This window comes from Nicotiana tabacum, chromosome 7 (genome assembly GCF_000715075.1).
Source record: "Nicotiana tabacum cultivar K326 chromosome 7, ASM71507v2, whole genome shotgun sequence".
NCBI lineage: Eukaryota > Viridiplantae > Streptophyta > Magnoliopsida > Solanales > Solanaceae > Nicotiana > Nicotiana tabacum.
Genome location: NC_134086.1, coordinates 48,274,455 through 48,296,004, shown reverse-complemented (window position 1 = coordinate 48,296,004; position 21,550 = coordinate 48,274,455). Strand labels below are relative to the sequence as shown.

At 38.2% G+C, this 21,550-nt stretch overlaps 1 protein-coding gene and 1 long non-coding RNA gene across 3 annotated transcripts; one reads left to right on the top strand and one right to left on the bottom strand.

The window, feature by feature from the left end:
- Positions 1 to 3,955: 3,955 nt before the first annotated feature.
- On the bottom strand, positions 3,956 to 10,439 carry LOC107808549 (uncharacterized). Of its 2 annotated transcripts, XR_012711618.1 has the most exons (8): positions 10,048 to 10,439; positions 9,940 to 9,967; positions 8,321 to 8,721; positions 7,687 to 8,205; positions 6,002 to 6,094; positions 5,785 to 5,901; positions 5,248 to 5,682; positions 3,956 to 4,185 (listed from the first exon to the last, which is right to left on the bottom strand). It is a non-coding gene; the product is annotated as an uncharacterized LOC107808549 (long non-coding RNA). The 2 variants fall into 2 exon arrangements; XR_012711619.1 differs by lacking the exons at positions 8,321 to 8,721; positions 9,940 to 9,967; positions 10,048 to 10,439 and having other exon boundaries at positions 7,687 to 7,890; positions 7,968 to 8,209.
- Positions 9,983 to 13,131, top strand: LOC107808548 (uncharacterized). The gene is made up of 5 exons (XM_016633081.2): positions 9,983 to 10,117; positions 10,863 to 11,542; positions 11,645 to 12,339; positions 12,435 to 12,553; positions 12,639 to 13,131. Exons 2-3 carry the CDS (start codon positions 10,885 to 10,887, stop codon positions 11,695 to 11,697), a joined length of 711 nt encoding a protein of 236 aa, XP_016488567.1. The 5' UTR covers positions 9,983 to 10,117; positions 10,863 to 10,884; the 3' UTR covers positions 11,698 to 12,339; positions 12,435 to 12,553; positions 12,639 to 13,131.
- Positions 13,132 to 21,550: the final 8,419 nt, after the last annotated feature.

Here is a 21,550-nt window from a genome sequence, read left to right as displayed (position 1 = left end):
AGTGTTGCTTCGGGAGTTGCCCATGAATAGCGTGATGAGATTTGGGAAGAAGGGCAAGCTAAGCCCTAGGTTCATCGGGCCTTTTGATGTTCTTGATCGAGTGGGAGATGTGGCTTACAGACTTGCATTGCTGCCAAGTTTATCAGCTGCGCATCTAGTGTTTTATGTGTCCATGCTTCAGAAGTATCACGACAATCCATCCCACGTGTTTGCCTTTAGCACTGTCCGGTTGGACAAGGACTTGACTTATGAGGAGGAACCGGTAGCTATTTTAGACCGGCAGGTTCATTAGTTGGGATTGAAGAATTTTCCTTCAGTTCGTGAGTCGTGGAGAGGTCAGCCTGTTGAGGCAGCGACCTAGGAGACCGAGTCCGATATGCGAATCAGATATCCCTATCTTTTTATTGATTCAGGTACTCTTCTATGTCCGTTCGAGGATGAACGATTGTTTTAGAGGTGGAGAATGTGATGACCCAAGGGGTCATCTTGTATTTTAGAATCCAAATCCAGGTTCTGAGGCCTTGAAAACTTCATTTTCCTTCTCCTCGATTTGTGTGCACAGTCCGGGCACATTTCCGAAAAGCTTTTATGTGAAATTGAAGAAAAATATTGAATTTAGCCTTTAAAATTGATTAAAGCTGACTTCGGTGAACATTTTGGTAAACGAACCCGGACTTGTGATTTGACGATCCCGTAGGGTCCGTAGTAAAATATGGGACTTGGGCGTATTCCCGGAATCAAATTCCGATGTCTCTAGCCCGAGAAAAGAATTTGTAAAGAAAGTTATTTGCTGGAAAATATAAGGACTTTTTGGAAATGAAATGGTGTGTGATCGTGTTGGTATTGGACTCGTATTTTGGTTCCGGAGCCCGGTACAAGTTTAAAATAATAACTAAGTCAAATCTGTGAAATTTGGTAAGAATCGAAGTAGATTTGGTATAAATCGGACCCTTAGTTGAGAAAATAGAAATTTCAATGTTCTTAAAAATTTCTTGAATTTTGGTGTTAAATTCGTTGTTTAAGATGTTATTTTGGCGATTTGATGACATGAGCAAGTCCGTATGATATTTTTAGACTTATGTGCATGTTTGGTTTGGAGCCCGAGGGCTTGTGTGAGTTTTAAATAGGCTACGCAGTGGGTTAGGACTTAGGAGAATTTCTGTTGCAGCTGTTGCAGGCTCTGATCTCGCAATTGCGAGGTCAGATTTCGCAATTGCGAGCCTCTCAGGCTTGGCAATTGCGAGGGTTTGATCGCAATTGCGAAGAAAGCCTAGGCCAGCACTTGTTCGCATTTGTGAACCTCCCTTCGCAATTGCGAAGTCATCAGGGAGGGGCCAATCATCGCAATTGCGACAAAATGCTTGCAATTGCGAGAGGAGCAGACATGCAACGGGTTTTCAATTGCGAAGCCTGTCTCGCATTTGTGAGCTTCGCAATTGTGAAGCTCCTATCGCAATTGCAACATCTGCACTTGAACAAAATATCTTCTAGACGGGATTTTCACTTCATTCTTAAAAATTTCAAAACCTAACTCCTAAGGGCAATTTTTCTAGAGCAAGTTATTCCCCAAATCATAGGTAAATGAATCTTAACTCTTTTTCTTCAATCTAGGGTTTTTCATGGGAAATTGGGTGTTCTTGGGTAGAAATTAGGATTTTCAAATTTTGGGGATTTGGACCTCAATTTGAGGTCAGATTTCAAAACCAATTGCATATTAGAGTTTGTAGGTGAATGGGTAATCGGGTTTTTGTTCGAACTTCGAGTTTTGACTAAGCGGGCCCGAGGTTGGGTTTTGACTTTTTGGGGAAAACATTGGGAAATTTATATTCATGCTTTAGAATTGGTTTATTTAGCATTTATTGATGTTATTAAGTAAATTATGACTAGATTCAATCGGATTGGAAGTGGAACCGAGAGGTAAAGTGGTAATTGAGGCTTGATTTTTGTCCGTGGAATTGAGGTAAGTGTTTGGTCGGAGCTTGAGGGAATAGGTGTTGTGGTCTTATTTGCTACGTGTTAGTGTTGAGTACGACGTATAGGTGTGGTGACGAGTATCTATACGTTGGTGTTGAGCATACCCGTGAGTCTTATACCATGATTGTTGTGACTCTATTATGTATTGTCCATGTTAAATTGATGATTATCGATGTTGAACAAGACTTATGATAATTTCTTTGTAATTGACCATTGTTGAGTATTGGCTCAAGTTGAGATTTATTTTGTGAAGTAACTATTGAAACGATATTGGTTATAGCTGATTCCCTTGCCAGGATGTTAATTATTTCTATTGTTGAATCCCTTGCCGGGACGTATTGTTTCTATTATTTGGGTGAGGAAGAGTATAAAACACGAAGGGTGATGTCGTGCATGCTATTGTGAGTGAGTGTTAATGCACGAAGTGTGATGGTGTGCCGATATTATGAGTGTTAATGCACAAAGGGTGATGCCATGCCGATATTATGAGTGTTAATGCACGAAGTATGATTCCATGTCGATATTGTGAGAGTTAATGCACGAAGGGTGATGTCGTGCCATGATTATGAGAGTTAATGTATGAAGGGTAATGACGTGCCATTTCTATTGTTTCTTATGGTGAGAACGAGGGTAAAAGTACGAAGGGTGATGCCATGCACGTGTTACTGTTTCATTATTCCTATTGATACAAATATCATGTTCATTATGCTTCTCTATTAAATTACTGTTAGAATTTGATATTCCCCATAGCATGTTCCCTTCCCATCTTTATCTCTTATTTTCTGTTATTATTGTACTGCTCGTATATGATTTAACTACACAGGTTTATATGGTTGTCGTGTCCTAGCCTCGTCACTACTTCGCTGAGGTTAGGCTCGACACTTATCAGTACATGGGGTCAGTTGTATTGATACTGCACTCTACACTTTTTGTGCAAATCTCGGTGCCGGACCTTGTGAGTAGCTTGAGGTAGCTGCCTTCAGTCCAAGGAGACCAAGTTAGATCTGTTGGAGTCCGCAGAGCCTGAAGTCCCCCTTTCCCCGCTTTAGTTTACTACAGTCTCTTTTCATTTCGAGAACAGTTGTACTTTTCTTTCTAAATCACTATTTGTAGAAATTCGTAGATGTTTGTGAGATTGTGACACCAGATTATTGGGGTAGACATGTATTGGAGTATTTTGAATTGTTATAACGCTTCCACGCTTTATATCTTCTTAGCCTTAGTTACTATTTATCTCTATTTGGGATAATTTCTAATGTGTTAAAATCATAGTAGTTGGCTTGCCTAGCTTTCATGAGTAAGCGCCATCACGATCCCGACGGTGAAAAATCCAGGTCGCGATAGGTACAAATTTATGTGAGTTTTGGCGCAAAATTATGAATGAGGTTAGATTTTTTTTAAAACCATAATCACTTATATAAAATCTATATCTATACTATATTAAAAGCATGAAGGCTCTTAACAAAATATCATTCGCCTATTTTTTCCCTTCGTAAGTATATATACAACTATGGCAACCCTTCGAAAACTATTGCAATAAATACACTAACCATCCCTATAGGGCTATTGGGACGGATATGGACGCGTTCCGTGATTCAGCGTTATAATAGGTCTATTGGAACGGTTATTTGCAATGGTTTGAAAACCATCTTCATAGATAGGGATATTGCGATGGTTTGGACTATTACCGTTGTTCTATCTACAGAAACAGTTTTCTTTTTTGTTGGGACGGTTATAATCCGTCCTGGTATAATAATATAGGTGACTTTTTAAGTCTATTGCAATGGTTTTCATGATATATTGCAACGATGTTTGTGATATATTGGAAGAATTATCAGTACCCTATTGCAACGGATATTATAGCATATTGGAACAGTTATTAGGGGCTGCTCTTATTATTTGCTAGGTCTATTGGAACGGTAATATTCTCTATTGCAACATATTATAATTTCTGATATTTATGGAAGCAAAATGAGAAATATTTTCCTATTCTATGAAATTGTTTACACCATATCCAACTAGCATTATCCATGTACAAAAATAAAATATGGATACATTGTTTGGTCAACAATTCAAAAGTCAAAACAGATGAGTTTGCCTACAAAAAGTTCTAAACTAAAATATCCTAAAACATAATAATAGAAAGTCTAACAACGATCAACAACACTCAAGTAAGGTCTTCGTCACTGCTTTCATCCGCAATCGCTGCACCTACAAAAAACAATGAGAAATAATTAAACAAAATTTTTAGGATAATTGAGTCATAAAGTACTTAAAGCAGCTTCAAGCACAGATTCAGTTGATAAGCAATGCAAGAAACATGGAGTCTCAAATGATGATGCCTCCACTGTCTACTATAGGATTAATGCAACCACATATTCAGATGCCTTTACTAGGAAGAATGGGCATGGGTGTCAATCTTGGCATGACACCAGGAATACTTAACAATATGACTGCTAATAATTGAATCACAAAGTAATTGAATAACCAATTTGATAACTCGAAAATTTTCAAACTCTCTAAATTCTTAAATTTTTCGGCGAGTTTCCTTTGTAAATATGACTCGCAAAATTTTCAACATGCTCAAAACATCATTTTGTAAATACGGCAGTGCAGAACCTACTACGGCTGACATCTACTAAACCAAAACAACATCACCTAAACAATATTATGTCCTGCAGTTATTGAACCAAAACAACAACAGAATATGCTATTACGAAAAACAACATTATAACCAACAACTGAACATACTACGGCTTAGGAACAAACAAAGTCTCTCAACTTTCGCTTTCCCTCTTAATTTTCTTACTCATTTATTTCTTAGCAAAAGAACAGTCCCACCTTTACTAGCCAACTCAAAATCAATGTAGCAATCATCTAACCAATATTCTCTAAGCATATACTTCTGGAAATCGTTAGTCACTCAATTACTTCACGATCTCATGTAACAATAATGAATCATAAACCTATTATTTATAAAAGAGAAGAGGAAAGCAAAGAAACAATGGTTTTAGTAACATAAAATAAGGCCCTGCAAAACCAAAAAGAAGACTCTCTATTAAGGATTTATACATGTTTAGAAGAACAATGAATCAACTATGTTCAAGGCAGTTGACAAATTCAACCACATCACCAACATCAGATGACCACCAATATTCGCATATCTGTATGCACTTATGGATCAAGACCCTAATTAGTTTATCAACTTTAGGGATTTTATTTCATGTAATATTAAATCAGTACTTTTTCATTTTAAATAAGCAATATTAATACCTGGAATGAGTTGGCCTTCTTTGTTGCTATCAGTAGATGGACGACGGATTGGTTCCAAAGTAGCTGCTGTGCAGAAGAAGCTTCTCACTGAGAATTATCACCCAATGCCGCTAGAACAATGTTAGCATCAATATCAATTCCAGAATGCTGATGTCCTGCAAGTACATCTGCAACAACTTCTTGACGGATTGTTGCCTTTTGTTCCTCAAATTGTTCCTCCATTCTTTGTATCTTCTCGTCCATTTTTTGTAGATAATTTGTAGTCTTTGAATAGTATTCAAAACATCCTACTTTCTCTCTCAAAGAAGTTCTTGTAACCCCTCATCTATACTATCTCAGATGTCCCGGATGTTCAGACCCTATGACAGATGCAAATGCATCTGCAGACTCATTGCCATTTTCGTTTTGTTGTGCTTCAATTTCATCCATTTCAGCCTTCAAAGCAAATTCAAACAAATAGAACAAGTAAATAAAAAAGTAAACTAATAAAAACAAATAATTGATCTCGATATAACAATAGTTAAATATAATTCGCACAATTTTACTAGTTGTGTCTTCATCCGAGCACTTGTATGATCGCCCATCTTTCCTTTTTCGTGTAGTTACAAAGACTTTCTTTGTTGATAAAGAATCCGAAGTTTTCTTATCATTTTCCTAGTTATATGAAAGTGAGTTAGCATTCCTGGTGATCTACCATGTAGTAAACAACAGCCAAAATTGAGAAATATTTTGCCATGATTTGCTAGTTACACACCAACTTAGAGCGAACTAAAGCAAAACTTCTTTTTCCAGTAGTGTGAGGATTCTTCAACTTTTTTCGGTAATCAATATTAATTTGGGATATTCTCTGCAAGAAGAAAGAAACATCAAACAACAACTTACAAAATCACTAAGCAAATTCATGCAGTGCCCAAAAAGCAAACCATGACTCGAGTTTTTTAATTTACATGTATAGACCGGCCATGTCGTATGGGGTTGAGTCTTGGCCAGTTAAGAAGTCACATACCCAGAAGATGAAAGTTGCAGAAATGAGGATATTGAGGTAGATGTGTAGGCACACTAGGCTGAATAAAATTAGGAATGAAGATATTCGGGAGAGGGTCAGAGAGGTTCCGATGGACGACAAGATGCTGAAAGCGCGGCTTAGATGATTTGAACACGTACAAAGAAGAAGCCTAGATGCCCCGGTTAGGAGGTGTGAGTCATTGGCTTTGGTAGGTACGAGAAGAGGTAGATGGCGGCATAAGAAGTATTGGGTCGAGGTGATTAGATAGGATATGGCGCGACTCCAAATTTCCGAGGACATGACTCTATATAGGAAGGTGTGGAGGTCAAGAATTAGGGTTGTAGATTAAGGGGTAGTCGAGCATTAGGGTCGTTGGTTAAGGGTTGTAGGTTAAGGGGTAGTCGGGCGGTCGATTTATGTTGTGTTTCAGACTTTTGTATAATATTTGTGGTACTGCTTTTCCATCTATTTGATATCTCTCACGTTGCTGATATTACTTTTTCGGGTTTTGTTGTCATAGATCTATTGTCTCAGTGCCGACGGTCTCCCGGAAACAGCCTCTCTACCCCCTCCGGGATAAGGGTAAGGTCTGCATACACTTTACCCTCCCCAAACCCCACTGAGTGGAATTTTACTGGGTTGTTGTTGTTGTTGTATGTATAAGCACATTAGTTATTTATACAATTATACTAAAATTTAAACCCTCGTACCTAAGTTATTAGGATAATTCTCATCATCTTCATTATAGATCACTCATGTTCTTCAGTACAAGCCATTCGGATATATATGACTGATTATTCTTAGAACTTAATTGATCACTCAAGTCATATAGTTCATCCTTAAATAGCACAATCAGTCTAGAAGCTACGGACCTAGTGTTAGACAAGGTGAACTAAAGAAATATCAGGACACCTCTAGTAAGGTGATATTATACTAGAGGTATTACATACCATTCACTTGTACATGATATACATAAAATCAGCCTAATCGTTTTAAAATAAACATTAATTTGTGGTCGCCACAGTAAGCTCAGATAGAACTATCTTGACAAAGCGACTATTATCAGAACATGATATCCAGGAACTCACTGTTGATTAAGGAAGCTCCATTGTATGTAAGGTGCTATAGGAAGCAGCATCAGGATGTTTTGCCAACAAAAAGAAACTATACATACTTGATGTTGGGTCTTACTCTTTGACAAACTAACTAGTTGGCTAGTCTTTACAAATAGCAGCAGTAGTGAATAGAGTGTATATGCAGTAGCAATAAAGTAAATAGCGCAAAAAAAACCAGCAACAGTTAAGCAGAGAAAAAAGGAGAAAACATCCCCATAAACTTTAAGAAGATGAACTTTAAGAAGAAGAACAAGAACTTTAAGAAGAAAAAGAAGAAGTTCAAGAAGAAGAAGTAGAAGTAGAAAGAAGTACACATACCTGGAGTTTCTGTGAGTTCCAATACCTAAGGAGTTTCTTAAACTGAGAAGCTGGAACATCTTCAGGGATATTTTGCAGTCAAGTTTCATCATTGTGATATGCGTGAAAGTGATCTTTTTTCAATCTACTCTTGTGCTTTCTCCAGGCAATTTGTACTGAGTCTAAAGTATATTTTTTTCTAGCTTCAGGAATATCATATTTATGCTACAATTGATGTCAAATATATTAGTGCAGAAGATATGAGATTTTTAACTAAAAATTGAAAATTAAGAAGTTCAGACCTTGGTATATTTACATATATCCTCTTTTGTGTCCATCTTCCTCCAATCCAAAATATCAAGAGGACATAGAGTCGCATTCCTTGCCAATATGCCGAGGAATCTTCCAAACTCTATCACAACTTCATCACTAGGACCAACGGGTTGATTTAAGTTGTTAAGTAAAATCACTTTACGCTCATGGCGTCCATGTACACTTTTCATCTTTGTTCTATCTCTTTTTCTTGGTTGATAGAAGGGCCTACAATTATATGAATAAAAAAACACCAAATCAGTATTGTTGATACGTTATTTATGACTGCAATAGGATGTAATATTTGTAGATAAAATTTATATGTTCTTACCATGTTCTTCACATTGTTCATCTACTTAGGAGTTGTAGAATCCAACTGAACTTCTTTACTTTGTGGTAGGAGTAGTTGATCTAGTTTGTACATGGGCTGCTACTCCTGAATATTGTGGCAGTAGCAGATTCTCTTCAATGATATTCAGACGCTCTTTGTTTAATTGTTTAGCAGGAACAACATATTTTGCAAAAGTGATTGATCTAGTTTGTACATGGGCTACTACTCCTGGATACTGTGGTATATTCTCTTCAATAATATTCGAAAGCTCTTTCTTTGATTGTCTAGCTGGAACACCATATTTTGGCTAAACAAACTCGTTATTTGATTTTCCAAAGATGCCATTGTTCTAGGTTTTGCATATGTCGCACTTGTCTTTCTTTTGGGCTTTGAAGGTCTTTCTTCACACATGTCTATCAGAATATGAGAAGAATATATGCAACAATGAGATAAATAGCAGCAGTAACGCACAGAAAGAAGGAAAGAAATAGTAACGTAGAGAAAGGAGGAGGAGAAGGAGGAGGATGATGATGATGATGATGATGATGAGGAGGAGGAGGAGGAGAGTTTCCAATATGAAACTGACATTCAAAGACTTGACCCTTGACTTTCAATACATATAACTCGAATATGTATTGAAATTGCTTAGTGTCCTTCACTTTCTCAATAGAACACTATTTTGTAGTGTAAATTTGAAATGAAATTGGTCAATTCACTCTTAAATTGAAAAAACAGAGACAATGTCCTGAATTCTTCTCTCTACTATTAAGGAACTACACTAGATATTCTATGAGCATCTTGCCTTTTGGGTATAGTTTGAATACAAATTTTCTTTAACTCATTCAATTCATTTGTAATCGATTAGATTGAATGAGTTAAAGAGGATTTCTATTCAAAGCATACACAAAGTTCAAAAAGTATAATGCTTATAGAAAATCTAGTGATTGTTCAAAATTATACCAAAATAAAATACAATACACAGCAAAAGCAAATATTAATAAAGAGCCTCTAGATTATTGAAGTAGAGATGCTTTTGTTGCACAGAATGTCAATTAAACAATTGGCTATCATATACTTACTACCGATGCTCTAAATCTTGCTTTTATAAAATAAAAAAATAGCTTAACAAACTGATGTCTAAATCTTGATAAAAAGAATTATGTATCTTACTACTTGATAAATGTACTACATGTTGTAAGTAGTACTGTATTTCATAGATGTATACTATATATATCGGCCTCTCAGAAAAGGAAACATAAAGAAAATAACTAAAGAAGAATATATTAAGACCACAACAATAAATCGAATGACTCAAATATAAAAAGTAAGAAAAACCAACAGATGTCGATAATTAAAACAAGGTATTATGATAATTGTCATTCTAAAACTAATGAACCATAACAAGTAGGCATTGTAATAAATAGCACTCGTTATAGCGCAAAAAGCATGTAGCGATGCGAGGCGAGGGTGTGTCGCTTCAGAGCAGCTGTTGCGTTACGATACAAAATAGTGGTCGCCTCTCTCTGTGTTGCGTGAAGCGACAGTGTCCCGAGAAGCGACTGTAGCGTCGCTATTTTTTATAAAAAAAAAAAAGAAAGGGAGAAGATTTAAGTAGGAAATTAGGGCTTGACCTTGACATTTGGTCTTCGAGCTTTTCACCTGCGAACAAAAAAACAGAGTTTCAGCGATTAGTGTTTTTCAGTTTTCTTCAGTCTTTCAGCGATTAGTCTTCTTCAAACCTTCAGCGATTAGTCTTCTTGTTCGTCATCTGGCTTCATCTCTTCAAGCTTTAACACCGAAAAAACAGAGGTATGCTTCTTCTTCTTTCTTCTTTCTTCTTTCTTCTTCTTCTTCTTCTTCTTCTTCTTCTCTTCTTCTTTCTATTTTTTTTCTTCTATTTTTTGTCAAAAGAAACAGAGCCAAATAGTATTTGTGTTGTATTTATCGAGCAAAAATTGGGTCTTTCTTCCTCTCTTAATTTTTTTACTCTGTTTGTCTTCTTCTTTATTTGTTGTTTTTCCAGAGGCAAAAAATTCATTTTTGTTCTCCTTTCTTTACTGTTTCAAAGGCAGAATCATTTTTTTTGCTCTATTTTTTTTGTCTTCTTTCTTCGCTATTTTTTTCTAGAGGCAGTAGGATTATAGAGTGTTATATGCAATTAATCGGAATAGTATTATAGAGTTGAATTAATTGCATATTGACTTGATCATTCTTTTTTATAAAACAACATTGAAAATTGAAATAGCGTCATCCGATAGTAATAAACGAAATGATGTAACTTGGAATTATGCTATACAAGGCTCATCATGATCCGCAATTAAATATGTACTTTGTGAAAAAATATATCATGGTGGGATAACTCGTCACAAGCAACATTTAATAGGTGGATTTAAAAATATAATACAATATCCCCTTTATCTGCCTGAGGTTAGGGAGGAAGTAAAAGCATTTGTTGATAAGAAAAATGTGACAAGAACTCAAATGAATTTTGAAGCATCGGTGAATCCAATTGATGACCCAAAAAAAAAACTCATAAGATATCTACTGGTTCTAGTGCTTCATCCACGGAACGTACAATGACAAAAGGTCCTCTTAACCTTTATTTCTCGGCAAAACAACAAGAAAAGGGAAAAGGTGAAGAAGGTTTAGGTTTAGAAGCCAAGAAGATTTTAAGAGATCGCGCCGTAAGTGCCTTTGCAGCATGGATGTACGATGCATGGCTTCTTTTCAACTGTGTTAACTACAAAACTTTTGATAAATTTATTGAGGTCGTAGAACAATATGGCCCAGGAATGAAGCCTCCTAGCTATCATGAAGTTAGAGTAAATTATCTTAAAAAGGAGGTGAAGAAGATAGACCAAATTATTGAGGAGCATAAAGTGGAATGGAACAAGTTTGGATGTTCCATTATGATGGATAAATGGACAACAGAGAATAGAAAAATGATCATAAATGTGTTGGTGAACTCTCCAAGGAGTAGTGTTTTTCTTGAATCTCACGATGCTAGCAACTCTTCTATGGATCGAAGCAAAATGTACAACTTGTTTAGAAAGACTATTGATAAAATTGAAAAGGAAAATATTGTACAAATTGTTACAGATAATGCGAGTGAGAATATTAGTGCGGGGAAGATGATGGAAGCTATGTATCCAAATATTTATTGGACTCCACGTACTGCCCATTGCATCAACTTAATGTTTGGTGACATATTCAAGGAAAACCCATATGCTTCAGGTAACTTTAATATAGTTATCTTTAAAAGCCTTTAACTTTATTTATACTTATGTCCTATCTTATTAAGTATTAACTATAAAATTGTTATTGTTACTTTTACAGTTTTTACTAAGGCCGTCAAGGTATATTCTTACATCAGTCAGAGGCCGTTGTAGTCGAATTTGATGAGGAAATTCATAAATGAAAGAAATTTGGTGAGACCGGCCAAGACGATTTGCAATAGCTCTCTTAACTTTGCATAGTTTTTACTTGCAAAAGAAAAATTTGTAAAAACTAGTTCTTTCGAATGAATGGAAAGATAATAAATATGCAAAGGAAGCTGCGGGAAAAGAAACTGCTAAAGTTCTTATTTCTCCATCATTGTGGAATGACGTCGTTCGGGCTTTTAAAGTTGGTGGTCCTTTGATTAAGGTGCTTCATATGGTGGATGGGGAGAGGAAACCACCAATGGGATACCTTTATGAAGCTATGGATAGAGTTAAAGAGAGTATTACAACGTCATTTAAGGGAGATGTTAGGAAATATGAGAAAGTTTTTGAGATAATTGATACCAGGAGGGACAATCAACTCCATCGACCTTTACATGCAGCAGGCCATCTCCTAAACCCAGGATTATTTTATAAGAACACTAGAGATGAAACTTTAGCTTCAAAGGTGTGAATTGGATACCATTCATGTCTTGAAAAGTTGATCCCTAATTCAGCGACGATAGATCATATAAGGGAGGAGTTTGGTAAGTACTCACAAGCAGAGAGCCTATTTGGTTTACCAGCTGCCATTAGAGACAGAGACATAAGGTTGCCAAGTAACTAACTTTAATATAGATATCCTTATAACTTTAATTTATTTTATTTGATTTATACTTATTAACTTTTAAAATATTTTTCTATAGTTGAATGGTGTAAGCAATTTGGACATCAAACTTCAAACTTGCAAAGGTTTGCCATCAAAGTACTAAGCCTAACTTGTAGTGTATCTGGATGCGAGAGAAATTGGAGCGTATTTGAGCATGTAAGAAGAAGATTTATTATATTAATATACTCTATATTGTATTATTATTAGTATCTATTAATTAATCTAAATAACTTATGCGCAGATTCACGCCAAGAAAAGGAATAGGCTTCAGCTATCGCGTCTCAATGATCTAGTGTATATTAAATATAATAGAACATTGAGTCGACGTTATGAAGCTCGCGATACCATTGATCCAATTTTGTTGGACAACATTGACGAGGCAAATGAATGGTTAACTGGAACACCCTAAAATCATGAAGATGAACAAGTATATGAAGGAGATGATCTTGATTAGGGTATTGTTTCTATGGCGGTTGGAGTTGAGGAGAATATCTATGGTCTTAGAGGAGTTCTTCAAGTTACAAGGGAAAGAGAGTAGCAAGTTCAAGACGGTCCCTAATTGATAAAGAGTCTGAGGATGAAGAAGATGATAGCCAATATAATGCTAACATTAATGATGTTGTAGAATTTGAAAATCTTGAAGAAGAATAGATATTGCTTGTTTTAGAGTTTAGACTATTAGACTTTAATTTATGAATGTACTATGAGTCTATGACTATCTTTTGAGTCTTTATTTTTTGAATAATATAATTATTAATATATTATTGTTATTGAGTTTTTAGTTATATGTATATAATATTTTATATTTTTGTATAAATTGTCATTTCACATCAAAAAGGCGAGCACTTCGTTGCGCGCCTCTCGCCTTAGTGAAGTGGGCCCTCGTCGCTATTTGTCACCGCACGCTATCCAAAACATAGCAAGTAGGACAAGGGGCTAAGATACAAACTTCAATCTTTGACAAGTACGTAACGCACATCATTCTCTCAGATGCTAATCAATCTTTCAAAACAGATTTTCCACCACTTGAACGAAACAGATTTTTAGCATATCCAATCAACAGAAAACTAAAGAACAATAAACAACACAAAGACAGACCTCCTTCAAGGTAGTGAACTGATTGATATGTGCAGTCGGGACATTAGAGCGTGAATCCCAGGCACACTTTCAAGAATTGTATTTCAAACTCTTCACATTCAGAATAGGTATTTCATGCTTTTTAACCAACAATTAGAAACCAAGGCATCAATTTATGTTTACAATTGGCTTATACATCAACAAAGAGTCGGCAAGGCGATCGAAGAGAAAATATATCGTAGTAATAGAGCCAAGCGACAAATAGCCAGTGAGGCAACGACAATAATAAAGAATGTGCTTTTTAAAGTAATAGAATGCGGGCAAGGTTATTAATAAATGAATAACTAACAACTCATACTAATTACTAGAGCTAAGCTATATTAGTATGAGTCACTTTAATAATTTCTCTCCTGATAGACAGGCAACTAATTTCAGACTTGATTGAATTTTTCTCCAAAGATGAGTAAATACTGCCATGCTTGAAATGATACTTGAGATGCATATAACATCAAGTGATACATAATAACGAATAGGACAACGAGCATCGAACATCGATAGCGAACATCGAACATGGGTTTCTACCAAGAAATAAAAACCTACCAACAAAACCCCCAATTTTACAAACTAAAAATCATAAACAAATTTGAGCAAAACAACAATTTTTCAGCAAAACAAATTACTGAAAGTAAGTAAAATAATTGGTTATGAAGAATACTATCAGAGAAGAAAGCAGATCGAAAGAAGCAACGAACAATTTCAGTGCTCAACGAACAACCATACAAACATCGAACAGGGGAAAACACCAACATCCTACATTAGAGATTGCCTTACATTAACCGGAGCATGTAACAACCCGGCCGATCGTTTTAAGAATTAATGCCCCGATCTTCTATTAACTGCATTCGCCGTGTTTGTTTCTGCTATTGTAAGTTGTCGGGAAGGTTCGTTTTGGATTTCGGAGTGTTTTGGAACACTTAGCCCCTAAATGAGAGTTTAAGTTTTAGAATTTGGTCCTTAGTCGGAGAAATGTAAAGACGGCCTCGTAATGGAATTCCGTTGGTTCCGTTAGCTCCGTTGGGTGATTTCGGGCTAAGGGGGGTGTTTGGATTGTGTTTTGGAGGTCCGTAACTTATTTAAACTTGAAATGCCGGAAGTTGAATTTTTTAAGTTTCTAGTTCGATAGTGAGATTTTGAAATCAGGGTCGAAATGGAATTCCGAAAGTTGGAGTAGGTCCGTCGTGTTATTTGGGACATGTGTGCAAAATTTCTGGTCATTCGGACGACGTTTGATAGACTTTTTGATCGAAAGCGAAATTTGGAAGTTCGGGAATCCTTAGGCTTGCATTGAAGAGTGATTTGTGATTTTAGAATTGTTTGATGTGATTCGAGGGTGGGAATAAGTTCGTATGATGTTTTAGAATATGTTGGCATATTCGGTTGAGGTCCCGGGGGCCTCGAGTGAGTTTCGGGTGCTTAACGGAAGTTGAATTGGTCTTAGGAAAATTTAAAGTTGGTTGAACCTGTTATAATTGCACCTGTGTGTATGGGACCACAGGTGCGACACCGCAGAAACGGTATGAGGACCGCAGGTGTTATCTGAGGCGATTTTGAGATTGACCGCAGATGCGGCCCATATATCGTAGAAGCAGCATCGCATCTGCGGAAAAGAGGTCGCAGGTGCGGAAAAGAGGTCGCAGGTGCGGAAGGGTGGCTTTTAATGAAAAGTCGTAGGTGCTGGTTATTTCCGCAGAAGCGGGACCGAAGATGCGGTCCCATTGTCGCAGAAGCGGTTTCGCAAGTCAGAAAAAGGGGAAATTTTGAGGGTTTGAAATCAAAACACGGAAAAACGATTAGCAGCTCGGTTGAGGGCGATTTTGGAAGGATTTTGAAGAGGAAATCAGTGGGTAACGATTCCTAATCCATTTCTAGGTGTATTCCTATAATCTAATCTTAATTTTTTCATTTAAATTCGGATTTGGGATGAAAAAATGGGGAAAATTGAGAAAAGTTCTTAGGCCTAATTTTGGGGTTTTGATCGAGGTTTTGTGTCACAAACCGGGTTCGCCTTTCGTGAACCATCGTGACGGCACCTAGTCCTCTACGACTAGGTAAGCCTAAATTGTGGAAGATAAACCAAGTGCGGAGTAAAACAAATTACAACAGAATGAAGAACAATAAAACAATATTTAAAAGTGTCGCTCGGCATACACAATATTTATTTCTCAAACCAGTACATACTTCCAAGTCCCAGAAATCCATGAATCACAAGCTAAGGATCACTACACAGTAATCTAACTCCAGAACATCTAAAAAGGAAAAGAAATACAGAAGGGCAAATGTTTAAAAGCTAGAACATAAAGGGACTCCTCGGTCTGCGGACGCAACAGATATACCTCAAAGTCGTTGGAGCAGTCGCCTCGCCTCAAGGGTGATAGGACTGAGTCGCAGTACCTTGATCTTCACATGAAAAACGTGCGCAGAACGGGCATGAGTACACCACAACGGTACTCAGTAATTGCCAAGCCTAACCTCGATCGGGTAGTGATGAGGAAGGTCAGAGCCCTACTGAGGTTAAATAAAGTATAAATTTTGACAGTGTAGAACAGAACAGTATAAATAAATACAGCAGTAAAAGTAATACATGATATAAAAGTGGAAACAACAACTATTACAGAGACAAGACAAAACACGAAAAGAAATGTGACATAGCACCAAAATAACAACTGGGGATCTCCCAGGATACCTTCCTGTAGTCCTATATTTACATATCCAATGGATCTCCCAGGATCCCGTCCCGTAGTCTAACTCATAGTGCGCGGGGATCTACCGGAATCCCGTTTCGTAGTCCCAAATGTAAATACCTAGTACTGGGGGAATCTACCAGGTGAATTCTCGTAGTTCCATATAATTGTTCAGGGGAATCTACCGGAATCCCACATCTATAGTCCCAAAATAAACAGACAAGGGGGAGCTACCAGAATCCCACATCCGTAGTCCCAAAATAAATACACAGCACCAACAGGAAAATATACAAAAATGGCAAAATTTCATATTAAGGCAACAAGTGATTCTAGCCTAACATGCTGCACAGAATTCAGGTAAGGAAGTTTGAGCAAGTAAAGCAATTAAGTCACCTAGACATACTTTCCTAAGCCAACAACAGGCTTAATAGTGCAAGTAATAGAAACAGGAAATGAAACATACTAGTAATTACTTAAAGAAAATCGGATTTCCAACAATTAGTACAAGTACACACTCATCACCTCATGTACAAGGCATTTCAATTACCAAATATACCAAATCCTAAGGGGAAGGTCCCCCACACAAGGTTAGACAAGCCACTTACCTCGAACCGACTCAAATCAACCCGGAACCATGCTCTTGCCACGAGTACCTACTCCAAATGGCCCAAATATATTCAATTCAATTGCATAATGTAAATAACACTTCAAGTAACTGATTCTACAAAGAAATTCTAAGCTAATACACTAAATTAGGAAAAATGACCAAAATGCCCCTCGGGCCCACATCTCGGAATCGGGTAAAATTTATATTTTCAGAATCCTCACACTCTCCGGAGTTCATGCATACCAAAATCATCCAAATCTAAGGTCAAGTTCCCATTCAAAAGTCGAATTCTAGGTCTAAGAACTTTCTTCCAACCTTTTCCCAATTTTCATCTCCAATCCGAAATTAAATGATGAATTCATATTTGGATTAATGGGTTACAAGAAAAAAGGAGTTAAGAATCGTTACCCAATTGATTTCTCTGAAAATTCCTCAAAATCTCGCTCAAATCCGAGATCCCAAGCTTAAGTTTTTATAAAAATGGCTAAACCCTCGATTTTGAAATTTTATATTCTGCCTAGGTATTTCCTTGCGAACGCGGAAGGACCCTCACCTTCGCAAAGCACAACTTCGCTTGGTCCAGCTTTCCTTCATCGCGAACGCGATGCCCTAGTCGTGAACACAGTGCACAAACTCTTCTTCCTACACAAACGCGGGAACACCATCACGATATGTATAAGACCTCTCAGCTTCGCGAACGTGGGAGAAACTTCGCGAACGCGAAGCATTAAACCTCCCCTAGCCCCAGCTCCTCTTCGCGAACGCGAGACCCCACTCGCGAACACGAAGAAGGAAACTCTAAAACATCCTAAAACATCATTAAAACTTGTTCCAACCTTTGGAACGATCAAAACAACATCAAAACACCTATTTTTCATCGGATTCAAGCCTAAGAATTCCAAAAACTCTAAAAATACTCTTTCGATCAAAAAGTCTATCAAACCTCGTCCGAATGACCTGAAATTTTGTAACACATCACATTAAGCACTACGGAGCTACTCCAACTTTAGGAATTCCATTCTAACCCTCGGATCAAAATCTCACTATCGAACCGGAAATTTCAAAAATTCAACTTTAGGCATTTCAAGCCTAAATTAGCTACGGACATCCAAAATGCAATCCGAACACGCCCCTAAGCCTAAAATCACCCAACGCAACTAATGAAACCATCGAACTTTCATTTCGAGGCCGTCTTCATATTGTTCCGACTACGGCCAACTTTCCAACACTTAAGCTCTCATTTAAGGACTAAGTGTCCCAAAACTCTTTGAAACTCAAAATCGAACATCCCGAAAAATCAAAATAGCAAAAATAAACTTGGGGGAAAGTAGTTAATGAGGGATCGGGGCATAAATTCTTAAGATGACCGGCTGGGTCGTCACATTTTGGTATGGGATTTGTCGAGGGGTTTCTCATCGATTGCAACACCTATGACTAGGCTAACCCAGAAGGGTGCTACGTTTCAGTGGACGAAAGAGTGTGAGGCGAGCTTCCAGAAGCTCAAGACAGCTTTGATATTGCCTACAGGATTGGCCTTGGAGCAGTATTGATGCAGGACGGTAGGGTGATTGTCTATGCGTCCAGACAGTTGAAGGTACATGAGAAAAATTATCTTATCCATGATCTCGAGTTAGCTGCTATTGTCCATGCATTGAAGATTTGTCATCATTATTTGTACGGTGTTCCTTGTGAGATCTATACTAATCACCGGAGTTTGCCACACTTGTTCAAGCAAAAGGATCTTAATTTATGCCAGAAGAGGTAGTTAGAGCTGCTAAAGGACTATGATATCACTATTTTGTATCACCCGGGCAAGGCCAATGTGGTGGCCGATGCTTTGAATCGACGGGCAGAGAGTTTGGCTTATTTACCAGTAGTGGAGAGGCCCATGACGATGGATGTTCAGGCCTTAGCCAGCCAGTTTGTAAGATTGGATCTTTCGGAGCCTAGTCAGGTTCTAGTTTGCGTGGTCGCTCGGTCTACCTTATTTGATCGTATCAGGGAGTGTCAGTATGATGACCCTTATTTTCTCGTCCTCAAGGACAAGGTTGTGCACGGTGATGCCAGAGATGTGACTATTGGTGATGACAGGGTATTGAGGATGTAGGGTCGGGTATGTGTACTTAATCATATGAGCTTTGGGAGTTGATTCTAGATGAGGCCCATAGTTTTCGTATTCCATTCATCCAGGTGCCGCAAAGATGTATTAGGATTTGAGGCAGCACTATTGGTAGAGGCGGATGAAGAAGGATATAGTTGAGTTTGTAGCTCGGTGTCTCAACTGTCAGCAGGTTAAGTATGAGCACCAGAGACCGGGTGGGTTGCTTCAGCAGATAGAGATTCCAGAGTGGATATGGGATCAGATCACCATGGACTTCATAGTTGGGCTCCCACGGACTTTGAGAAAGTTCGATGCCATTTGGTGATTATGGATAGGCTGACCAAGTCTGCCCACTTCATTCCTGTGTGTACTACCTATTCTTCCGAACGATTGGTAGAGATTTATATCCGGGAGATTGTTCGTCTACATGGTATTCCAGTTTCCATCATTTCAGACAGAGGTACTCAGTTCACATCGCGGTTCTGGAGGGCCGTACAACATGAGTTGGGCACTCGAGTGGAGTTGAGCACAACATTTCACCCCAGACGAACGGACAGTCCGGGCGTACTATTCAGATTCTCTAGGATATGCTTCGTGCGTGTGTGATGGAGTTTGGAGGTTCTTGGGATTAGTTCTTGCCACTGGCGGAGTTTGCCTACAACAATAGCTACCAATCCAACATTTAGATGGTACCATATGAGGCTTTGCATGGTAGGCGGTGTAGATCCCCGGTGGGTTAGTTTGAGTTGGGTGAGGCTTGATTATTGGGCACAGACGTGGTTCAGGATGCTTTGGATAAGGTTAAGGTGATTTAGGATAAACTCTGTACAAGCCAATCCAGACAGAAAAGTTACGCAGACCGGAAGGTTCATGATGTTTCCAATATGGTTGGAGAGCGGGTCTTGCCTCGGGTTTCGCCTATGAAGGGCGTTATGAGATTTGGGAAAAAGGGAAGTTGAGTCTGAGGTTTACTCGTCCTTTTGAGATATTGAGACTTGTTAGGGAGGTTGCTTATGAGATTGCCTTACCTCCCAGCTTGGCAAGAGTCCATCCGGTATTTCATGTTTCGATGCTCCGGAAGTATCACGGCGATCCGTCACACAAATTGGATTTTAGTTCAGTCCAGTTGGACAAGGATCTATCTTATGTTCAGGAGCCAGTGGAAATATTGGACAGGCAGGTTCGGAAGCTGAGGTCAAAGTATATTGCATCAGTGAAGGTTCAGTGACGGGGTCAGTAATGACCCGGCCGGTCGTTTTAAGAATTAACACCCCGATCCCCTATTAACTGCATTCCCCGTGTTTGTTTCTGCTATTGTAAGTTGTCGGGAAGGTTTGTTTTGGATTTTGGAGTGTTTTGGGACACTTAGCCCCTAAATGAGAGTTTAAGCTTTAGAATTTGGACCTTAGTTGGAGCAGTGCGATGACAGCCTCGGAATGAAATTCCGTCAGTTCTGTTAGCTCTGTTGGGGTGATTTTGGGCTACGGGGCGTGTTCCGATTGTGTTTTGGATGTTCGCAGCTAAATTTAGGCTTGAAATGCCGGAAGTTGAATTTTTGAAGTTTCAGGTTCAATAGTGAGATTTTGATATCGGGGTCGAAATGGAATTCTAAAAGTTGTAGTAGGTCCGTCATGTTATTGGGACATGTGTGCAAAATATTAGGTCATTCGGATGAGGTTTGATAGACTTTGTGATCGAAAGCGGAATTTGGAAGTTTTAAATCCTTAGACTTGGATTAGAGAGTGATTTGTGGTTTTAGTGTTGTTTGATGTGATTCGAGGGTGGGAATAACTTCGTATGACGTTTTAGGATTGGTTGGCATATTCGGTTGAGGTCCCGGGGGCCTCGGGTGCTTAACGGAAGTTGAATTGGACTTAGGAAAATTTGAAGTTGGTTGAACCTGTCATAATCGCACCTGTGTGTATGGGACCGCAGGTGCAGCACCGCAGAAGTGGTATAAGGACCACAGTTGCGGTCTGAGGCAATTTTGAGATTTGCCACAGATGCGGCCCAGTTAACGTAGAAGCGTCACCGCATCTGCAGAAAAGAGGTCGCAGGTGCAGAAGGGTGGCTTTTAATGAAGAGTCGTAGGTGCGGGTTATTTCCACAGAAGCGGGACAACAGGTGTGGTCCCATGGTCGCAGAAGTGGTTTCGCTAGTCAGAAAAAAAGGGGAAATTTTGAAGGTTTGAAATCAAAACTTGAAAAAATGATTTGAAGCTTGGTTGAGGGAGATTTTGGGAGGATTTTGAAGAGGAAATGAGTGGGTAAGGATTCCTAATCTCTTTCTAGTTGTATTCCTATAATCTAATCTTAGTTTGGTCATTCAAATTTGGATTTAGGATGAAAAATTGGGAAAATTGAGAAACGTTCTTAGGCCTAATTTTGGGGGTTTGACCGAGGTTTTGGTATCGGATTTGAGAGATTTTTGTATGGTCAGACTCGTGAGTAAATGAGTGTTCATAATTTATGATTTTTACCTGATTCTGAGACGTGGCCCCGGAGAGGATTTTTGGGCGTGTTCCTATATTCTTGTCTTAGCTTCGTTTTCTTTAGCTAAATTAGTTTTTTGTAGTTGTGTTTACGCATTGATGTTAATTTCATTAGATTTGGGCCACCCGGAGTTGG